Genomic DNA, 15486 nt, shown 5'->3' on the forward strand with positions numbered 1-15486 from the left:
GATATAGGATATAAGAGCTGTATTGATTGGCCTGGCCATGTTTATTGTACAATGGCAAATCCGCGACTCAGCTCAACTTTTGCAGGTCGTGCGTTTCAATTGATTCCCGTGCCGGCTTTCAATGCCGTTCTTCCTTGTTGCAGTTCGTTTTTTATTTCCTCTGTGTGTGTGAGTGTGTGTGTGTGTGTGTATTCCTGTTTCCTGTCACGGATACCTAACTGGGTAGTAGAGAAAAAAGAAAAACAATGGAGCTTTGCAAATTACTTGGCAGCAGATGCACACACAGGCGGTTAAGAGCAGCTGCTCCCGTCACTTTAAAGCCAATGTACCGTGAAATCGGGCCTGCGACTCAATTACGCGGCATAGAATGGACTCCCGACGATCAGACGGCATTAACATTAACATTCTCATTTGGCCTGCTGCCTCGGCGAAAGTATTTATTTATTTATTTATGCATTATTGAAAAGCATTAAGCACTAAGAGATTAATGCGTCGGTTAACCCTAGCCATTTCATTGCGGCATATGTCAGGAATTTCGCTTCAGGATGAAAGTCGCCAGAAGGAATACACTTTACTGGACGCGCAGTCGTTTTCTTGGCTTTCCCTGTGGGCTGACCAAATCCAGCATCCTTTTATTCTGACTAGCAATCTCTTTGAATGTCTTCTTAGATTTCTGGTCCATTAGCTCCGTTTCATCGTTGTCCTCCTCTTTTTCAGACTCTTCATTTGGTATCTCCAGGACACAACAGCTGGGAAACCAGCCCCTAATGGCATCCTTTCGTCTCGAACCCTTTTTGTTTTCCTCCTCCGACCTCACTCTCTCACCATATAGCCAATAGTCCTGAATGCGAGTCACCTGCACCAGATCATCTGGCTGCAGGACAATGCGAGGATCATCGGTGCAGGGAATGTTGAGGGATGTCCACAAACCCTGTGAAATAATGGGCACCCAGTTGCCCGTGGCAGGACGAATGCACCTGTAGCTACGGGTACGAGCCCTTTTGTCCTTCTTCTGTTCCAGTTGTTCCCTGGTGATGGTGTATTGATCACATCCTGGCAAAACTGGCCAGGAGATGCCATCGCCACTGGCTAGGAAGACCTCGCGGCAGTTGGCCTTCCAGCCCAAGTTGTAGGGGAAAACAAATGGCCTGATCCTGTTGCCAGGATATGCGTTGCGACGAAAAGCCGCCTTCTTCACAATCCAGCTCTCGATTTCAGTCTGGTTCCTGAGTATCACCTTGAGCTGCATGTAGAGCAACTTAATGCTGGCCAAACCCGTGCCCGTGGTCACTCCCAGACTTAGGACACAGGCCATCAGATTTGAGGGGGTCAAGTGCACCGTGGCCATGTGATACAATCCTTGTTTGATCAGCCAGCGTCTTCCCAATCCCCGGACTACGGCACCAGCAATGCCTTGACAAAATGATACAGAGTGCCAAAGGTGTGAAACCAGATCAGGCTGTAGTTGACCACTGAGCCAGGACTCTCGCCCGGCGTCCACCACATCGCATTCATGTCGATTACGGTCCAGGTGACCACCAGGGTCAGACCCAAAAGAGTGATGGGACCCCAATGCAGGAAGCGCCGTAGATCGTCCTTCAAGTCGCAACTCATTGGGGCTGTTTGGGGCTAAGTTTTCTAAGGATTATCCAAATATTTTTCCAAACAAGGCGATTTAATCAATTGACTGATACGGCCTAGAGTGCTGTGAGTCGTCGTTTGAGTCCCACATCTAGTGTAGTTAACCTGACCCCTTTGACTCGAATCGAAACTGCTCCTGGCCAAATGGTGGATTAATTAAATGACCCGGCCACATGTTTAATGATGGGCTTGCATAATGCCCGCGGTGTTTGTGTGCAATTAAATTAAGCACAACTATTGAAAACTCCGCGGCAGTTCCAGTATAATATATAAAAACTTATTTAAAGCAACGGCAACAGGCGGGGCTCGCCCAGTTCGAGTATAAATTTGCTCTTAAGCCGCAAATGAAAAATATTTTAATCATAAAAAATGTAAATAAATTTAAAAACAATAAAAGTGCAAAATGCAGGCCATAAATAAAGTGCAGTCGTCATCGTGGCAGACACACAGCCAGTCTTTACCACGTTGCTGGTGCTATTATTATTATTATTAAGAATTAATAGCAATATTTGCTGGCGCTGTGTGGCTTAAAAAACGAAATATACAAGCCGATTGGCGGAGGCGGCAACAAAGCAACGCACGGATTCAATTGAATTTAAAATGTGCCATAAATTTATTGCATTCAATGTGCGAGTTGCCGAGTGTGTTCGTGTGTTTGTGGTGTGTGTGTGTGTGGTGTGTGTGCGGGCACAAAGAATGGTATTTTGGTATTATTTATGGCCCTGCATATATAACAATAATATTTTGGTAGCTCCAAATTCTTTGCCAAACATTTACTAATGCCATTAATTGATGATAAATGTTTCGCTGCTCGCCGACAAAATGTTATCGATGCTAGGCAATAGAACGCACTTTAGCTATGCACAGAAATATGAGCATTTCATATTCCTTTGAATTTAAAAGGTCCTGATTTTAGTTTTATATAACTTTGGTTAATTCTTTTAAAAAAATATTTTTTATATTCCGACTATTATTGTTTACATGTTATTGTAATATTTTATTTGTATATATATGGACCTAAAAACAATATTACATTTCAAATCAGAAAACTCTTTTGACATACTGAGTTCAAGTGTCTTTATTGCAAATAAAATAAATAAATAAATAAGGTTTTTGTTTGTTATGCTCTTGAATTGCGCCACTGAAAATACAGTTTCTATACAATTTATTATACTGATGTGTTATTTTTTTCTGGTCTCAGAGTCAAAAAAGTTATATAAATAAATATCCATGTTTGAAGAGTGTTTCACTTTTTTTCTGTGCACCAATGGAGCTCTGAAATCAGGAAATTCGGTTAGCGGGCTTTGTAATCGGTTGGCCGGAATATTTCGGACCTCCAGCTGGTGCCCTGATTTTGTTTATGAAATAGTTGCGTGGGCAGTTTGGGCCAATTACTCGCAATCAGTGGGACCCCCTGCAAACAGTACACCCTTTGATTTTCCCGACTGAGCGAACACATGGCTTTTGGCCCGTAATGAGTCTCCGAGCGGGGATTTGTGCGACTTGCAAGTCTCGTTAACTCGGCTAACAAGCGGCGTCATTTACCACAAAGCGACACTCGGGCCTAACAAGCCAAAGTGACAATTGGCCAGGAGAGGAGGTGCAAAAGTGGCAAGTCGGCAGGTTGGCAAGTTGCAGCAACGTAAATATAGCTTCCGCAATTGGAATTTAAAACATATCCTCAGAACTCAACGGAATGACATGTGTTTGTGTCTCCGATTAAAAATATTGTATTACCCTCACTATATGCTAAATTTTACTATTAATTCAGCTTTAAAATTAGTTGGGCCAATGACAGGAAATAAAACTAATATTTTAACCTAAATATTATACTTTTTATTTAAATTCCAAAGTTAGTTCTAAAAGACTAATTAAAGCTTATAAGACTGTTTTGTTGACTGCTTCAACTGTAATAAAATGTATGACTAAATGCAAAATGTTACTATTTTTTCCGGTTTTAAATTAGTTGGGGCAACTGCAACACATCAAAACTAAACTAACGTGTTAACCAAACGAGCATTGTCAATAATGTTTTCCGCCTTTATTGGAAAATATGGAAGCCTTCTCTCTGATTCAGATGAAAATAATTGAATTCAAAAAAAAAAACAAAAACAAACAAAGCGAATTCATTTTCAAACTTTGTTATCGGATCCACGAAAAAACTACAACATTCTCTCATGTCGATTCGCATTCTGTATTGGCTCTACCGCGCTCTGTTTGTACAACCGAAACAAATTGATTCCATTTTAATGAGTCAACATGATCAAACCCCTTACGAATGAAGTCTTAGGAAATGGAAAAAACCTGTTAATGTTGCCAGGGTGAAAAGGCACGAACATAAAGCTTCTTCAATCGGAACTTAAAACACATATCCATGGCTGCCCCCAAAGCTGATGGCTACATGTCCTCAGTGCTCTGCAAAAAGCAATCTATTTTGCTCCGCAGATTAGATGGCAATAAAATTGATTGAAACATAATTGCAAATTGATACAATAGCCGAGGAAAATTGCCCGGAAATGCCAAGAGCCAAAGGCAATCTATAAGCGAAACGAAAATTACTTCAAAGCGAGAATCGAGCAGAATCGTAACGCGTCGCCATCGTATCGACCATTATGTGCAGTTAGCTGAACATCTGAGAGCAGCTCATTCAGTTGGCCCAAACGGAACTCGAAACTCATCCTCAAACGAAAGGGGTTTCTAAGAAACCGAAGAAATTCTAAGTCGCACAGAGCTCGCTGCATAAAAAACAACATTCCGCTGTAATTTCCATATTTTTACACTCGGTTCTCATGGAGGTAATATTTTTGAAGTCATTTATTTGATATTTATTTTAGAAATTAAAAAAATAACTTAATATTAGTAGACATAATCCTTATCAGGTTTTGCGTCACCCCCGTCTAAAAAAATAGTTAATATAATAATTACAAAATAACTACATTATGTCATTATAAACTTGTAGGGTATTATTATTGTAGTGGTTTTCCACTCTTTCCAATTCCACATCGTTATTACTAAAAAGGCTTATAGCATTTGTTACTAATTAAATTTAAATGCAGTTTATACTCCAGTTTGGTTTAGGCATTTTTATTCAGCTTACATTCGAATATAGTTCTTTCAAATTACCTTCAATTCCCTTCAATTACAACTCAAGTGCCACTGAAACGTTAAGTATCTTATAGTTTATCATACAATTTTTGCTCAATGCCAAGAGTTCATTACGACTGCAGAGTGACTGCAACTGGCGAAGTGAACAGCCCAGGGCGGCTTTTGTGCAAAGCTCAAGATGAAGATACTCGGTTTGTATCCATAGAAACTTTTTACGCGAACTTATTTACTTAATTTGAAAATTAAATTCCGGCATTAAAACGCATAAATGACACTTGAGCCCGACTCGCTGTGCCTGTGTGATGTGCCAGTGTGCGAGTTTGTTTTTCTTATCAAAATGCCTGCGGCAGAGTGCTGGCAAATATCCTCGCATACACCAGAGAGTATATATCCCTTAAGACAAACAACGCGTACAAAACGAGTGAGGCTTTCGGAGGGAGGGGTTGGAAGCTAGCGGCTGGGTTGCGGCTGAAAACGAGGCTGAAACCGAGGCTGAAAGCGAGGCTCTGAGCCTGGCCAAGTGCACGCTTAAAAGTCAAAAGTGCAGAAAAATGCATGGCACACAAAAGGGGGGCACTGCGGCAGGGGCAAAAACGCAGAAGACGTTGCCAAGACAAACAAGCCAGCCAGTGAGGAAGGCATATAAATTGCGTTACTAGTGCGGGTGGTTGAAAAGGGTAAAAAGGGTAAAGAGGGAAAAAGATGAAAAGGGGAAAAGGGAAAAAAGGGGAAAAGGCATGAAAATGGGGAATACCGGCGGGGAGTAAACGTTTTTGGTGTTTGACATACGACGTGCATTAGCAGCAAAGTCAAGGATTAGCGCCACTTGAGAGTCTTGAGAGCCCGGCCCAAACCAGCACCGCATGAAATTTAAATACACTCCAGCCATTAAAGTGACTGCGAATCAATTTGGCCAACAGAAATACACACCATACATATATGCCGCAATGCCGCAATGGGGCGCGAGCGCTTAATGCGACCAATTCAATTTGGCCAGCACACGGGAGTCCCATAAAAGCCAGGCCCGCACATTGGACACAATTCGGTGTTTAAAGCATTCGGCTTTAATGGCCTGAACTTTTCAACTGTGAGGCCAAATAGATAGCTCACCCAGAAACCAAAAAAAAAAAAGGGGGATAGAAAATATGAAGGAAAAGCGGAAAAAGCGGAAAGACGTCAAGGAAATGCCAAAGCTATCGCAAACGCGTTTCGCAATTTTTGAAGGATGTGTTAAGTCAAAAAATATGCAAATTCGACGCACACAACCATGTTCGGCCGGGCAGAGTTAATACGGCCCAAAGGCGTTCCCAAAAGCTGGCAGGCATCCTGGATCCTTCCAAAGCCCCACACATACATATACATAGTAGACAGCAGTTACATATAGATGGGTGGCCGTGCGGGCGCCGTACGTGTAATGCATACGAAAGTAGTGAAAATATCATCAATGGCAAAATATGAATATCTAAAAGGGTAACGAAAAATGGAGTCAAAACGAAGCGAAAAAAAAAACAAAATTGCTAGATGGAAGTGAGACGAGCGCCAGGAACAGAAGGCATGGGCCTGGGAAAAAGTGCAAATGTCAGTTTCGAAGTGCCACGAACTCGACGAAGGGGGCAGCTCCACTCGGTTCATGACATTTGACTGAAAACTAGACAATTTCCCGGGTCTCAGGCTGTTGTGCCGACATGTTCTGGTAATCAGTTTCCCGTAATTGCATCAACTTTATGGCGTGCTGCCAGCCCCACGAAACTCCGCGAAAGGTATTCAGTTTGATATTATCACATTAATGGGGAGTTCATGGGCCACAACTTTATTTTGTCCTCGTATCGCGGTGCGGAAAGGAGCTTTTAAAAATCGCTCAGACAGAGTCCACGATTTGGGCTCAGTCTCAGATTTACAGATCTTGTTCCCCAGCCCGCATAAATTTGGCTGGAGTCTGTTGTAAATTACATTTCAAGTAGCAGCTCGCACATAAATCTTTAGAAGCCAGACCAGAGCCAGAGGAAATAAAGCAAATAAAAGTAAAACAGCGACAATACCATATTGGAACCGTCGACACCAATATATACGGACCCTTTACTGTGGGAAAACTTTAGAAAATTGTCTGAAATCACTACTTACTTTTATTAAGTACTTAATTTACTTGATTACCTATTAATTTTTTTGTTGGCTTGCTAAGCAACAATCAAGTCACCATTAATATACAATAACAATCACTAGCCTGTCGATTAACGATTACGTATTGAGCTTAGGAGTGTCCTAGTACCAATCAACAAAAATTGTATTTTTAAATGCTATCTTTGTATAAATTTATTATAATTTAATTCAAAACCTAACATAGTTATATATTTTGATTACCAGCTTTAAAACACTAGTTTATTCAATTCCGCTTACCAACTTAAGGGGATATTCTGGTCAAGAATCGTGAATTTTAGGCATATTTTTAAGTAAGATAAAAAAGAATTGAAAAACATTTTTAGTGAACAATTTTGTATATGTATTTTATCAACAGTTTAAGAACTCAAATTTCTAGACCAGAGTACATCCCTAATAGGAAAACATATGAATATTTATTCTTCATAGCTTAGAGCATAAATCATAAGTGCAGGTAAATCGAGTAATAAGTTACTGAAACCCGTTGCGACTCTTTAAGTACCGGGCATAAAAACAGAAAAATAAATTGCGCAAATACCCAGCCATGCAAACACAACGCGACAAAACTGTGTTATTCCCAATTCATATCCTGTGTGTGTGTGTGTGTGCCTCTGTGTGCCTCTGCATCTGTCTGTGGCACACCGACAGTGTCCTGTTTCTGTTTCTGTTTATGCTCCTGTTTGTGTTTGTGTGCGTTCGCATCCGCCATTTCGTCCGAGGAGCAACTTGAATTACGTACGCCGCAAGTGAAGTAATGAGCACACAGCTGCAGCTTGAGGGACTTGGCGCTGGGCACCGGAAACGGAAATAAATATTAAAGCTGCAAGAGGCGGCAACGGGCAGCCACAATAAATACAATATAAATATGCGATATTTTAAAAAGTCCAACTAATAAATAAGCGCTGCCAAGTGCTCACCCATAAAGAAGGCGAGTCCCTCGTATATTTCTATGGCCAGCCAATTGGATCGCGAGCGCTTGGACATCGCCTGATAAACGATGCTAAGCAAATAGTATAAATGCCAAGCAATTTATGTGGTGTAAAAGTTTGTATTTACCCGTAAGTCCATATCGCTAAAGCGTGACAGTAAAAATAAGAGAATTGAAGATGTTTTATAGAGTTATGACTAACACTTAACGGAACAAACTGAATAGCTTTATTTGGCTCTAAAATGGTTTGTGTATCTTTACTGTGTTCATCAAAGGTTCGTTGCCATCAAATTGATTTATAAATGTATTCAAGCTTTTAACTCTTTTTTTCGAAAGTCACAAAAAATAGATTATAATTGTATAAATAAATCCCTGAAACTTAAAACTACACTGTTACCTGTTTAAAAAACTTATTAAATGCAATTACTTTATACTCAATTCAAATATTGTTGGCTTTGATTTTCATCCATGCCGATTTTTAGTTATCTTAATCATGGAAATTTAAAATTAAGCCCTATTAAACCTTACATGAGGCGTTCGAAACAAAACACTTTAAATCCAATGCTTTCATAATTCATTCAATTATTTTAATATTAAGCCATTCAATTAAATATGTGTTTTATCCAATGTTATTATTAAATACTATTAAATATAATATACTATAGAAAAAAGGAATATAGGTAATTTTCAAATCTATTTTTTAAAAATTTCATTATATTTAAACCTAAGGTCCTAACTTGTAATTCGTCTTAAAGAACAACTCCCAAATTTTAACAAGCTCAAGAACCTTGTCCTTCTAATATGGCCAATTGCAATCGTAAAACCCATGGAAAGGCAAAAATTCACAGTCGGAATTGCCATAAGTTTCCCAGCTCATTTTATGGCTTTGTTTCGTTTGGGGTACTGTTCCTCGGTCTGTTTATGGTCTGTATTATTGAAATTGACTGGCAACTGGCAACACGTTTTTGCCAAGGGGAAACAAGATGAAGTTCATCTCATTTCGGACGGGACAGGTGCACCAGGTGCGTTTCATTTGGCATGCAAAGCTAAATGAATTGCAAGTCAAAGTAGTTAAAAGCGGCCAGACATTCGGACGGATGAGCAGATGGATAGACAATCTGGCTGGCAGACAACAAAGGCGAAGTGCAAACTCATTTAAATTGCTCGAGGACAGCCAAATCAAATTGTGAGACAGGCGGAGGACATGCAAAAACTTGGAGCGCGCCACATGCTTAAGTAACTGGCGAGAGACAAGAGCAACATCCATGCCAGCAGCAATACATACCAGCAGCAACACAACGTCTTCCAACAGCAACAGCAACACCAATGGCAATACCAATACCAATAACAACAGCGTGCGGGCCAAATGGGGCATGCCGCACTAATACACTCTCGGTTGCCAGCGGCGACGACATTGCAGCTTTGGCCAACGGAGCGACACCAATCTGGCCCAGTGTAAAGAGGATACCCTATTTCCAGGCCCCAATCCCAATCCCATCAACATCAACAACCCAACATCCCAACATCCCACCATCATGATCATCACCATCGTCGTCATCCTCACCAGGAACCTCTGCATTGTCGTCATCTTTTCAGAGTGCTTAAGGGCTGCATAAAAGCATTTATTATTAGATTTGATTCAATTTTCTATTCACTTACGTTATGAAAATGTGGCTCGCCGTGTTTTCCCCACCAGCTTTTGCCGCTTTTCCAGCTTTTTCCGCTTTTGTTGCCCGCTGCACTTAACTGAGAGCGGTAAATAAAAATCAATGTTTTGCTTTTACTCGAACTAGAGCCGAACGATACGAACGAAACGGGAGCAATCGCGTAATTTCATTTGCATAAAAGTCAATTGGATTTCGTGCCATGGAACAATTTCAATAATTGCAAACGCCTGCCATACATTCTCAGTCCCTCTAAGCCGCAATAGGCCAGTCTTCTATTCCAGGACCTGGTTCTGGCCGTGGTCGTGGTCCCAGGATTCTGTGTTGTCGCCATTGTGTCGCCCGCCCACCGAAACGCCGCCCAATTCGGGGGCAAACTGAAGTTTCTGGCCAACACAGAGACACATGGAGACCAAAAGCCAAAGGCGATGTCCATAAACTGTAATCAAAAGCTATTATCTCTGCTGGGGCCCCACCGACCACCCACCATTCCGGTCTAGTTTTTGGCAACATTTTTCTAAACCATAAATTTCGAAAGCAAATTCAATGGAATTTGCTTGCCAAAAATCGGAGGCTTCCGCTATTTTCCCGGCTACCCGGCTACCCGGCCATGTTTAAAATTTAAAGAATTGGCCAGAAATTTAGACCGGCAACCGGGAATAATGAAAACTGAATAGTTTATTTTTTTTTCTGCATAAATAAATTATGAAAAACTGAAATGCTGCTCGACATAAGCTGATTGCCGCCTGTCTATATTTATTTATTTAATAACTTTTTTTTTTAATTTTGCCTTTTTCCTTTCTCGCCTGCAAATCCCTCGAGCGAAATTGTAAATTAATTTACGCGCAACAATTTCGATTTTAATAACTAGAAAGATTGTCACTTAGTTTGCATATTTAATTACACGTTTTTTCCGGCGTTGCTTTTCCTATTGGGAGCTTATGCACTTTTTACTTTGTTTGAAGCTTAGTTTGGTCAGCACATTAAAGCAATTAGAAAGGTGACTTAAAGCCTTGGACCGAGGCCACCGAATCACATTGGCCAGCAACTAAATTCGATTCGCAGAGCACATAATTAAGTTAAACTAATGCCAATGCATACAACAATAAATTGTCATGGACCAGACCTAAATAATTCATTACGCAACGAGATGACAAAAGCAGGACTCTCGTACGACCGTCCTTTTGAGATGTTAAGAAATATTACTTTGATTTTTGGGGCCGGCCGTGTGTGCATATATTAAGACATAAATATCAAGTACAGAGCCAAGACCATACTGTAATGTGACTGCACAGGAATGCGATTCCATGTTGCACATGACGAGCTGGGAAAGATGGCAGAGGACGTGCGCATTTGCCAAAAATTACAGTTATTACTGCAGACAGTCGTCCTTGCCGGCCATCCCAGTGCCACCCCCCAAAAACCCAACCCACAAGACGCGATTGCGGCTGCATTGGAAAATTTAATTCAATTGCCGGGTGGCAGGCACATAAATCCTGCACTTTATTGCATCCGCAGTACGCAGTGAGCAGTGTACGGCCACAAGGCGAGCTAAGAGCCATTTTAATGAGCTAACGAAAATTTGGTTTATTAGATGTTGTTGAGTGAGATATATGTGTGTGGTCGAGCTGAATCACGGGCGGGTCCATTGAAGTGGGCCATCAATTTTTATTTATCCTCCGCTTGCGTTTCCTTTCCCTTTTCGGCGAGAAGTGAGATGCAAGCAAGCAATAACAGTTAGCAGAGCGACCGGAAGTGGGGCACTTTAGCGACTTCCGGCGGCCATCCTAATGGCCACTTCCTACTCTCGATATTTGCGTGCTACTTTTGAGTTAATTCCCCTGTACTTGCCTCGATTTGTGATTTCCTTATTACATTGCCCCACTGCCGCCTACGTGGCTTTAAGTCCCCAGCTGGCAGCTGAAAAAGGCTTAAACTGAGGCGCTTAGCCTAAGCCCCCAAGCTGAAGTCCAAAACGAAGCGAAATATCATATCGCACACAATGCAGCCTCGCAATTAGACTTAAATGCATGCAGCCGTGCAAGGAGCAGGGTCCGGATCCTGCGATCCCTTCCATCCTTTCCCCTTTCCCCCTTCCCCTCTCCGCCACTCCGCCTTTTAGACAAACAATCCCGGGAAAGACCGAAAAAAATATATGAGAAATGCGCCAACTGAACGTCGCGGCGGGGTAATTGAAAAGGAAAATGAAAAACATGCCGCGAGCCAGAGGCACTGAAACAAAAAATGAAAAGGTGGAAACAGGCAGGCCATGGAACGAAGTTGGGAATACCCTTCAGCCAAAAGAAACGAAGACAACGGTGGCCGGGCTTCGGTGAAAAATATAATTCTTTAAATAACTACCATTCACTTTGGAGGCAGATCTTCGGCAGTCCCCAGTAGACCGACCGACCGACCTTTTGGGAACCCATCAAACCCCGAGCTTCTCAGTTGATAAAAGGTAATAACGACAAAGTTGCCTCCTGTTTGTTTGTTTTTCGTCTTCCAGCCGTTTCTTCCGCTGGTTTCCCGATTCCGGCCAGCCACTTGCGCCGTGTATCTTGAGCCCAAATGCAGGTCATTTGGCAATTAGGTCGTCGTAGTGCCTGCCGGCGCTTCCTTTGCCCATCCACCCCCCCAAAAAAAGGGGAGGAAAAAAAAACACAGTTACCAGTGTCATTTGATTTATGCATTAAATTCACAACCGGCCACGATTGCTAATTAAATTCTACTCAAATAATCAAACAGACAATCTGCAGACGTCGCAACTTCCCGGCCACTTTAGCAGTCGAGGACCGCCGCCACCAGCAGGCACAACAATAACCACGGAATGCGACTGCAACGCCAGCTGCGGCATCTGCAGCATCTGCAGCCTTTCTATTTACCAGTTTTATCTGGGAAAAGGCTGTCAGCCTTCGGAGCACTAAGAAAAAATGTACAGAAAAAGAAAGTACAGAGAGGCTTTGTCAATTTTTTTTTTTAAATGTCACCAAAAAGAAAAACATATTTTATCTCAATTGCTTTGAAATGAAAGCGAAGTATTCATGAAAAGACATTTATTTATAAAGCTATACTATTTATTTAATTACTTTATTGCGTTTGACTATAAATAAAAATTAATATATATTTAACAGAGTCCATAAGAAAGAGTAACCAGAAATATATTCAACAAGAACTGTAAGTCTTTAATTTAATCAATAAAAATTTCCCCGAATTTCGTGCACTCTAATTAAGGTCCCTTAAATACATTTAATGAGTTCAAGGCCAAATTCGCCATTATTTTTGCAAGTGCTGGGAGTCCTATGGCTTCCACTTTTTCACACTGCTCAAGTGGCCGGCGGAGAGCGGCATCCGCATCCTCGAGCATAATGAACACTTGACTCCTTTGGCTTTTGCCCGTCCTGCAGATGACAATGCCCAGTGCAAACATTTCACCGCAGGCTAAGACAAAGGGTTGACAAAATGAAGCGAGTGGTTCGCGAGTCCTTGGGTCCCTGGGTCCTTGAGGTTTCAAGTGTTCTTTTGAGGCGCAAAATGGGCAGAGCCGGTCGAGCTATAAAGTTTCGATGCTCTCCAATTGACCCAAATAAGGAATGCAGCAGCGTGGATGTGAATTCTTTATGCCTTCTTGGTAGCTGAAAATATGCGAGCGATGCTTCTTACCTGTTTGAAGCCATCATGGCTATCAACATAAGTTAATACAACTAAAAGCCCCTCAAGGGACGTGCACGTTCCGGCGGCATTCATTTGCCTATGTAAATTGTGGGCCCCGGAATAAATTACAAAATTAGTCGGAACACACGAATTTCGTGTCGTCATCTCATCTCAGCTCTCGCTGTGTCTGGCGTAAAAACTATTTCAATTTAAATTCTTATCGTATCGCAAACTAGGCAAATGAGTCAGGAAATCTCCCCATCGGCAATCTTTAAGCGTCCTTGTTCCACCTTGTTCTACTCGATGTCCTTGTTGCCAATGGCCGGGCCATAAGCCGCTTAGCTTTTACTATTGCCAGGCCTAACTTTTAACGTTTCGACGCCTTAAAGACTGCCTTTGGGCTCGGCTTCCAGTTCCAGTTCCAGCCAGTTTTAGCCACAGTCACAGTTACAGGCAGAGTCAACGATATCCCACATCCCCATCGCCTCCTGGTATCACATATCTTACTTAACGTGCCTGCGAGACTTTTTTCATTAGGATAAGTCTATTTTATACCAAGCATCCGGCCCACAAAACACACATGCCCCTGCACACATGCCATGCCACATGGCGCATGGAAGTTTTGGATTCGTTCTGGATCCCGGAGCCTCGAGTCTCGAGTCTGGAGTCTGGAGTCTGGAGTCCTTAGTCTGTAGAAGCCTGGATCCCGGTGGCCTGGCCTTTGCCAAAATGTTTATTTGGTTCCTTGTGTTATTTATTTTATGGCACCTTTTGCCATACTTTATTTTTCTGCTATTTGGCTGCTTTTCGGCTACAGCTGTGACGCCTGCTCCTCGATGGCTGCTCATCGATATAACAATATCCTTTTGATGTAATTTCCGCTTATGGCTTATTTTCACAATGGCAGGTGTAAAGGTAATCGTTGATTGTAAGTGCCTGCCAAGCCAGCCGACAGGATTTTATAAGCTAGATGTATGCGAGTGTGGGTCTGAGTGTGGCATTTGGTGTGCGGTGTGGGCTGATTGTGTGTTTGTTTGGCTTTTATGTCAATTCTCAATTATATTTCAATCATTTTTATTACATCTCCTAATGCCCAAAGAAGATTACTTGCCATCATAAATAAGTTATAAATTTAATTGGAAAAGCTATCTTCGTATGCGTGTGTGCTCGCCATTTTGTAGCCATTTTGTAGCGCATCTGTGCGCTTGTGTGTGTGAGGCTGATGTCGGGAAATGGGAAAAATCTCGGTCTGCGTCTGTCTGTATCTGTGTTTCTGTATTATTCCTCCTCATTTCCGTCGCTTAATTAGTTGCTAAATTATTACCACTCCGGGCTGACACGGCCGCATCTCAAGTGACAGCCAATCGATATGTCGCTGTGACCTGTGTAGCTTTTTATTGTTGCACATTTGATTTCAATTGATTTGCGGCACGCTTGACACTCGTGACACGCGACGAAAACAATGCCAATCATGGCTGGCAATTCGCGTTAATTTCCACATGGAATAAGGCCGCATAATTGCCGCACTCGTTCCGCTGAAAATTGGCTTAGCTGGCGTTGCGTAAACGCCGCGTGCTTACCCAGGGGATGTGCCTACATCAGCATCAAGCATACGCCCCATTGTGCGGGTAATGCGACGCTTGTCCGCTCAATAAAGTGTGAGCCTTTTGTATTGCGTGCTTAATAGATATGAGCAAAAAAAATACTGCTTTAGACTTAATACCATTATAAAATTTTGTTATTATACTTACATTTTTTTTTTAATATTTTGACCTCGGTCCAAACATGATTTGATTGTCCCCTAACATCAATATTTATACCCTTGCAGAGGTTATTATTCAGTCAGACCCTATATAGTATATAAATTCTTGTTCAGCAGTCGATCCGTCTGTCCGTCCGTCCGTCCGTCCGTCTTAATAATAATAATTAAAATAATAGTAATAATAGAAATTATAACTTAGCTGTTTTTCATTTTTTTATCATTCTTTAAAGTATTATTTTGGAATTACGGTTTAAATGTTATCAAAATCGGATGACTACATACTATAGCTCTCACGGAGACCATCGGAATATTTAAAAATAATTGGAACAAAATTGTTACTTTTCTTATTATTAATTTTTTTGTAACGGCTTTCCCGAAGTTTCCTTCCTTTCTTGTTTTAAATAATTTTACTTGTTTTATAATTTAAAGTAGTAACTTAATTTTGTTATAATAAAAAATTTGATACTTACCCGACTTCCTCTAATAGTTTGAGCCACTTAACATCAGCTTCAAAATAAGCTTTCTCACTTTCTCGTAATATATTAATGCAATTTGTATTTTAAAGTATAAATATCACCTTT

The 15486-nt window shown here is 41.4% G+C and overlaps 1 protein-coding gene across 1 annotated transcript; it reads right to left on the bottom strand.

Moving 5' to 3' along the window:
• Positions 1-570: 570 nt before the first annotated feature.
• LOC108142189 (palmitoyltransferase ZDHHC6) lies at positions 571-1614 on the bottom strand. The gene is given in 2 exon segments (XM_017265873.2): positions 571-1405; positions 1408-1614. Coding segments are annotated over 2 exon segments (1041 nt in total). The 3' UTR covers position 571.
• Positions 1615-15486: the final 13872 nt, after the last annotated feature.

The sequence above is a fragment of the Drosophila elegans genome, unplaced genomic scaffold, assembly GCF_018152505.1.
Source record: "Drosophila elegans isolate 14027-0461.03 unplaced genomic scaffold, ASM1815250v1 contig_208, whole genome shotgun sequence".
NCBI lineage: Eukaryota > Metazoa > Arthropoda > Insecta > Diptera > Drosophilidae > Drosophila > Drosophila elegans.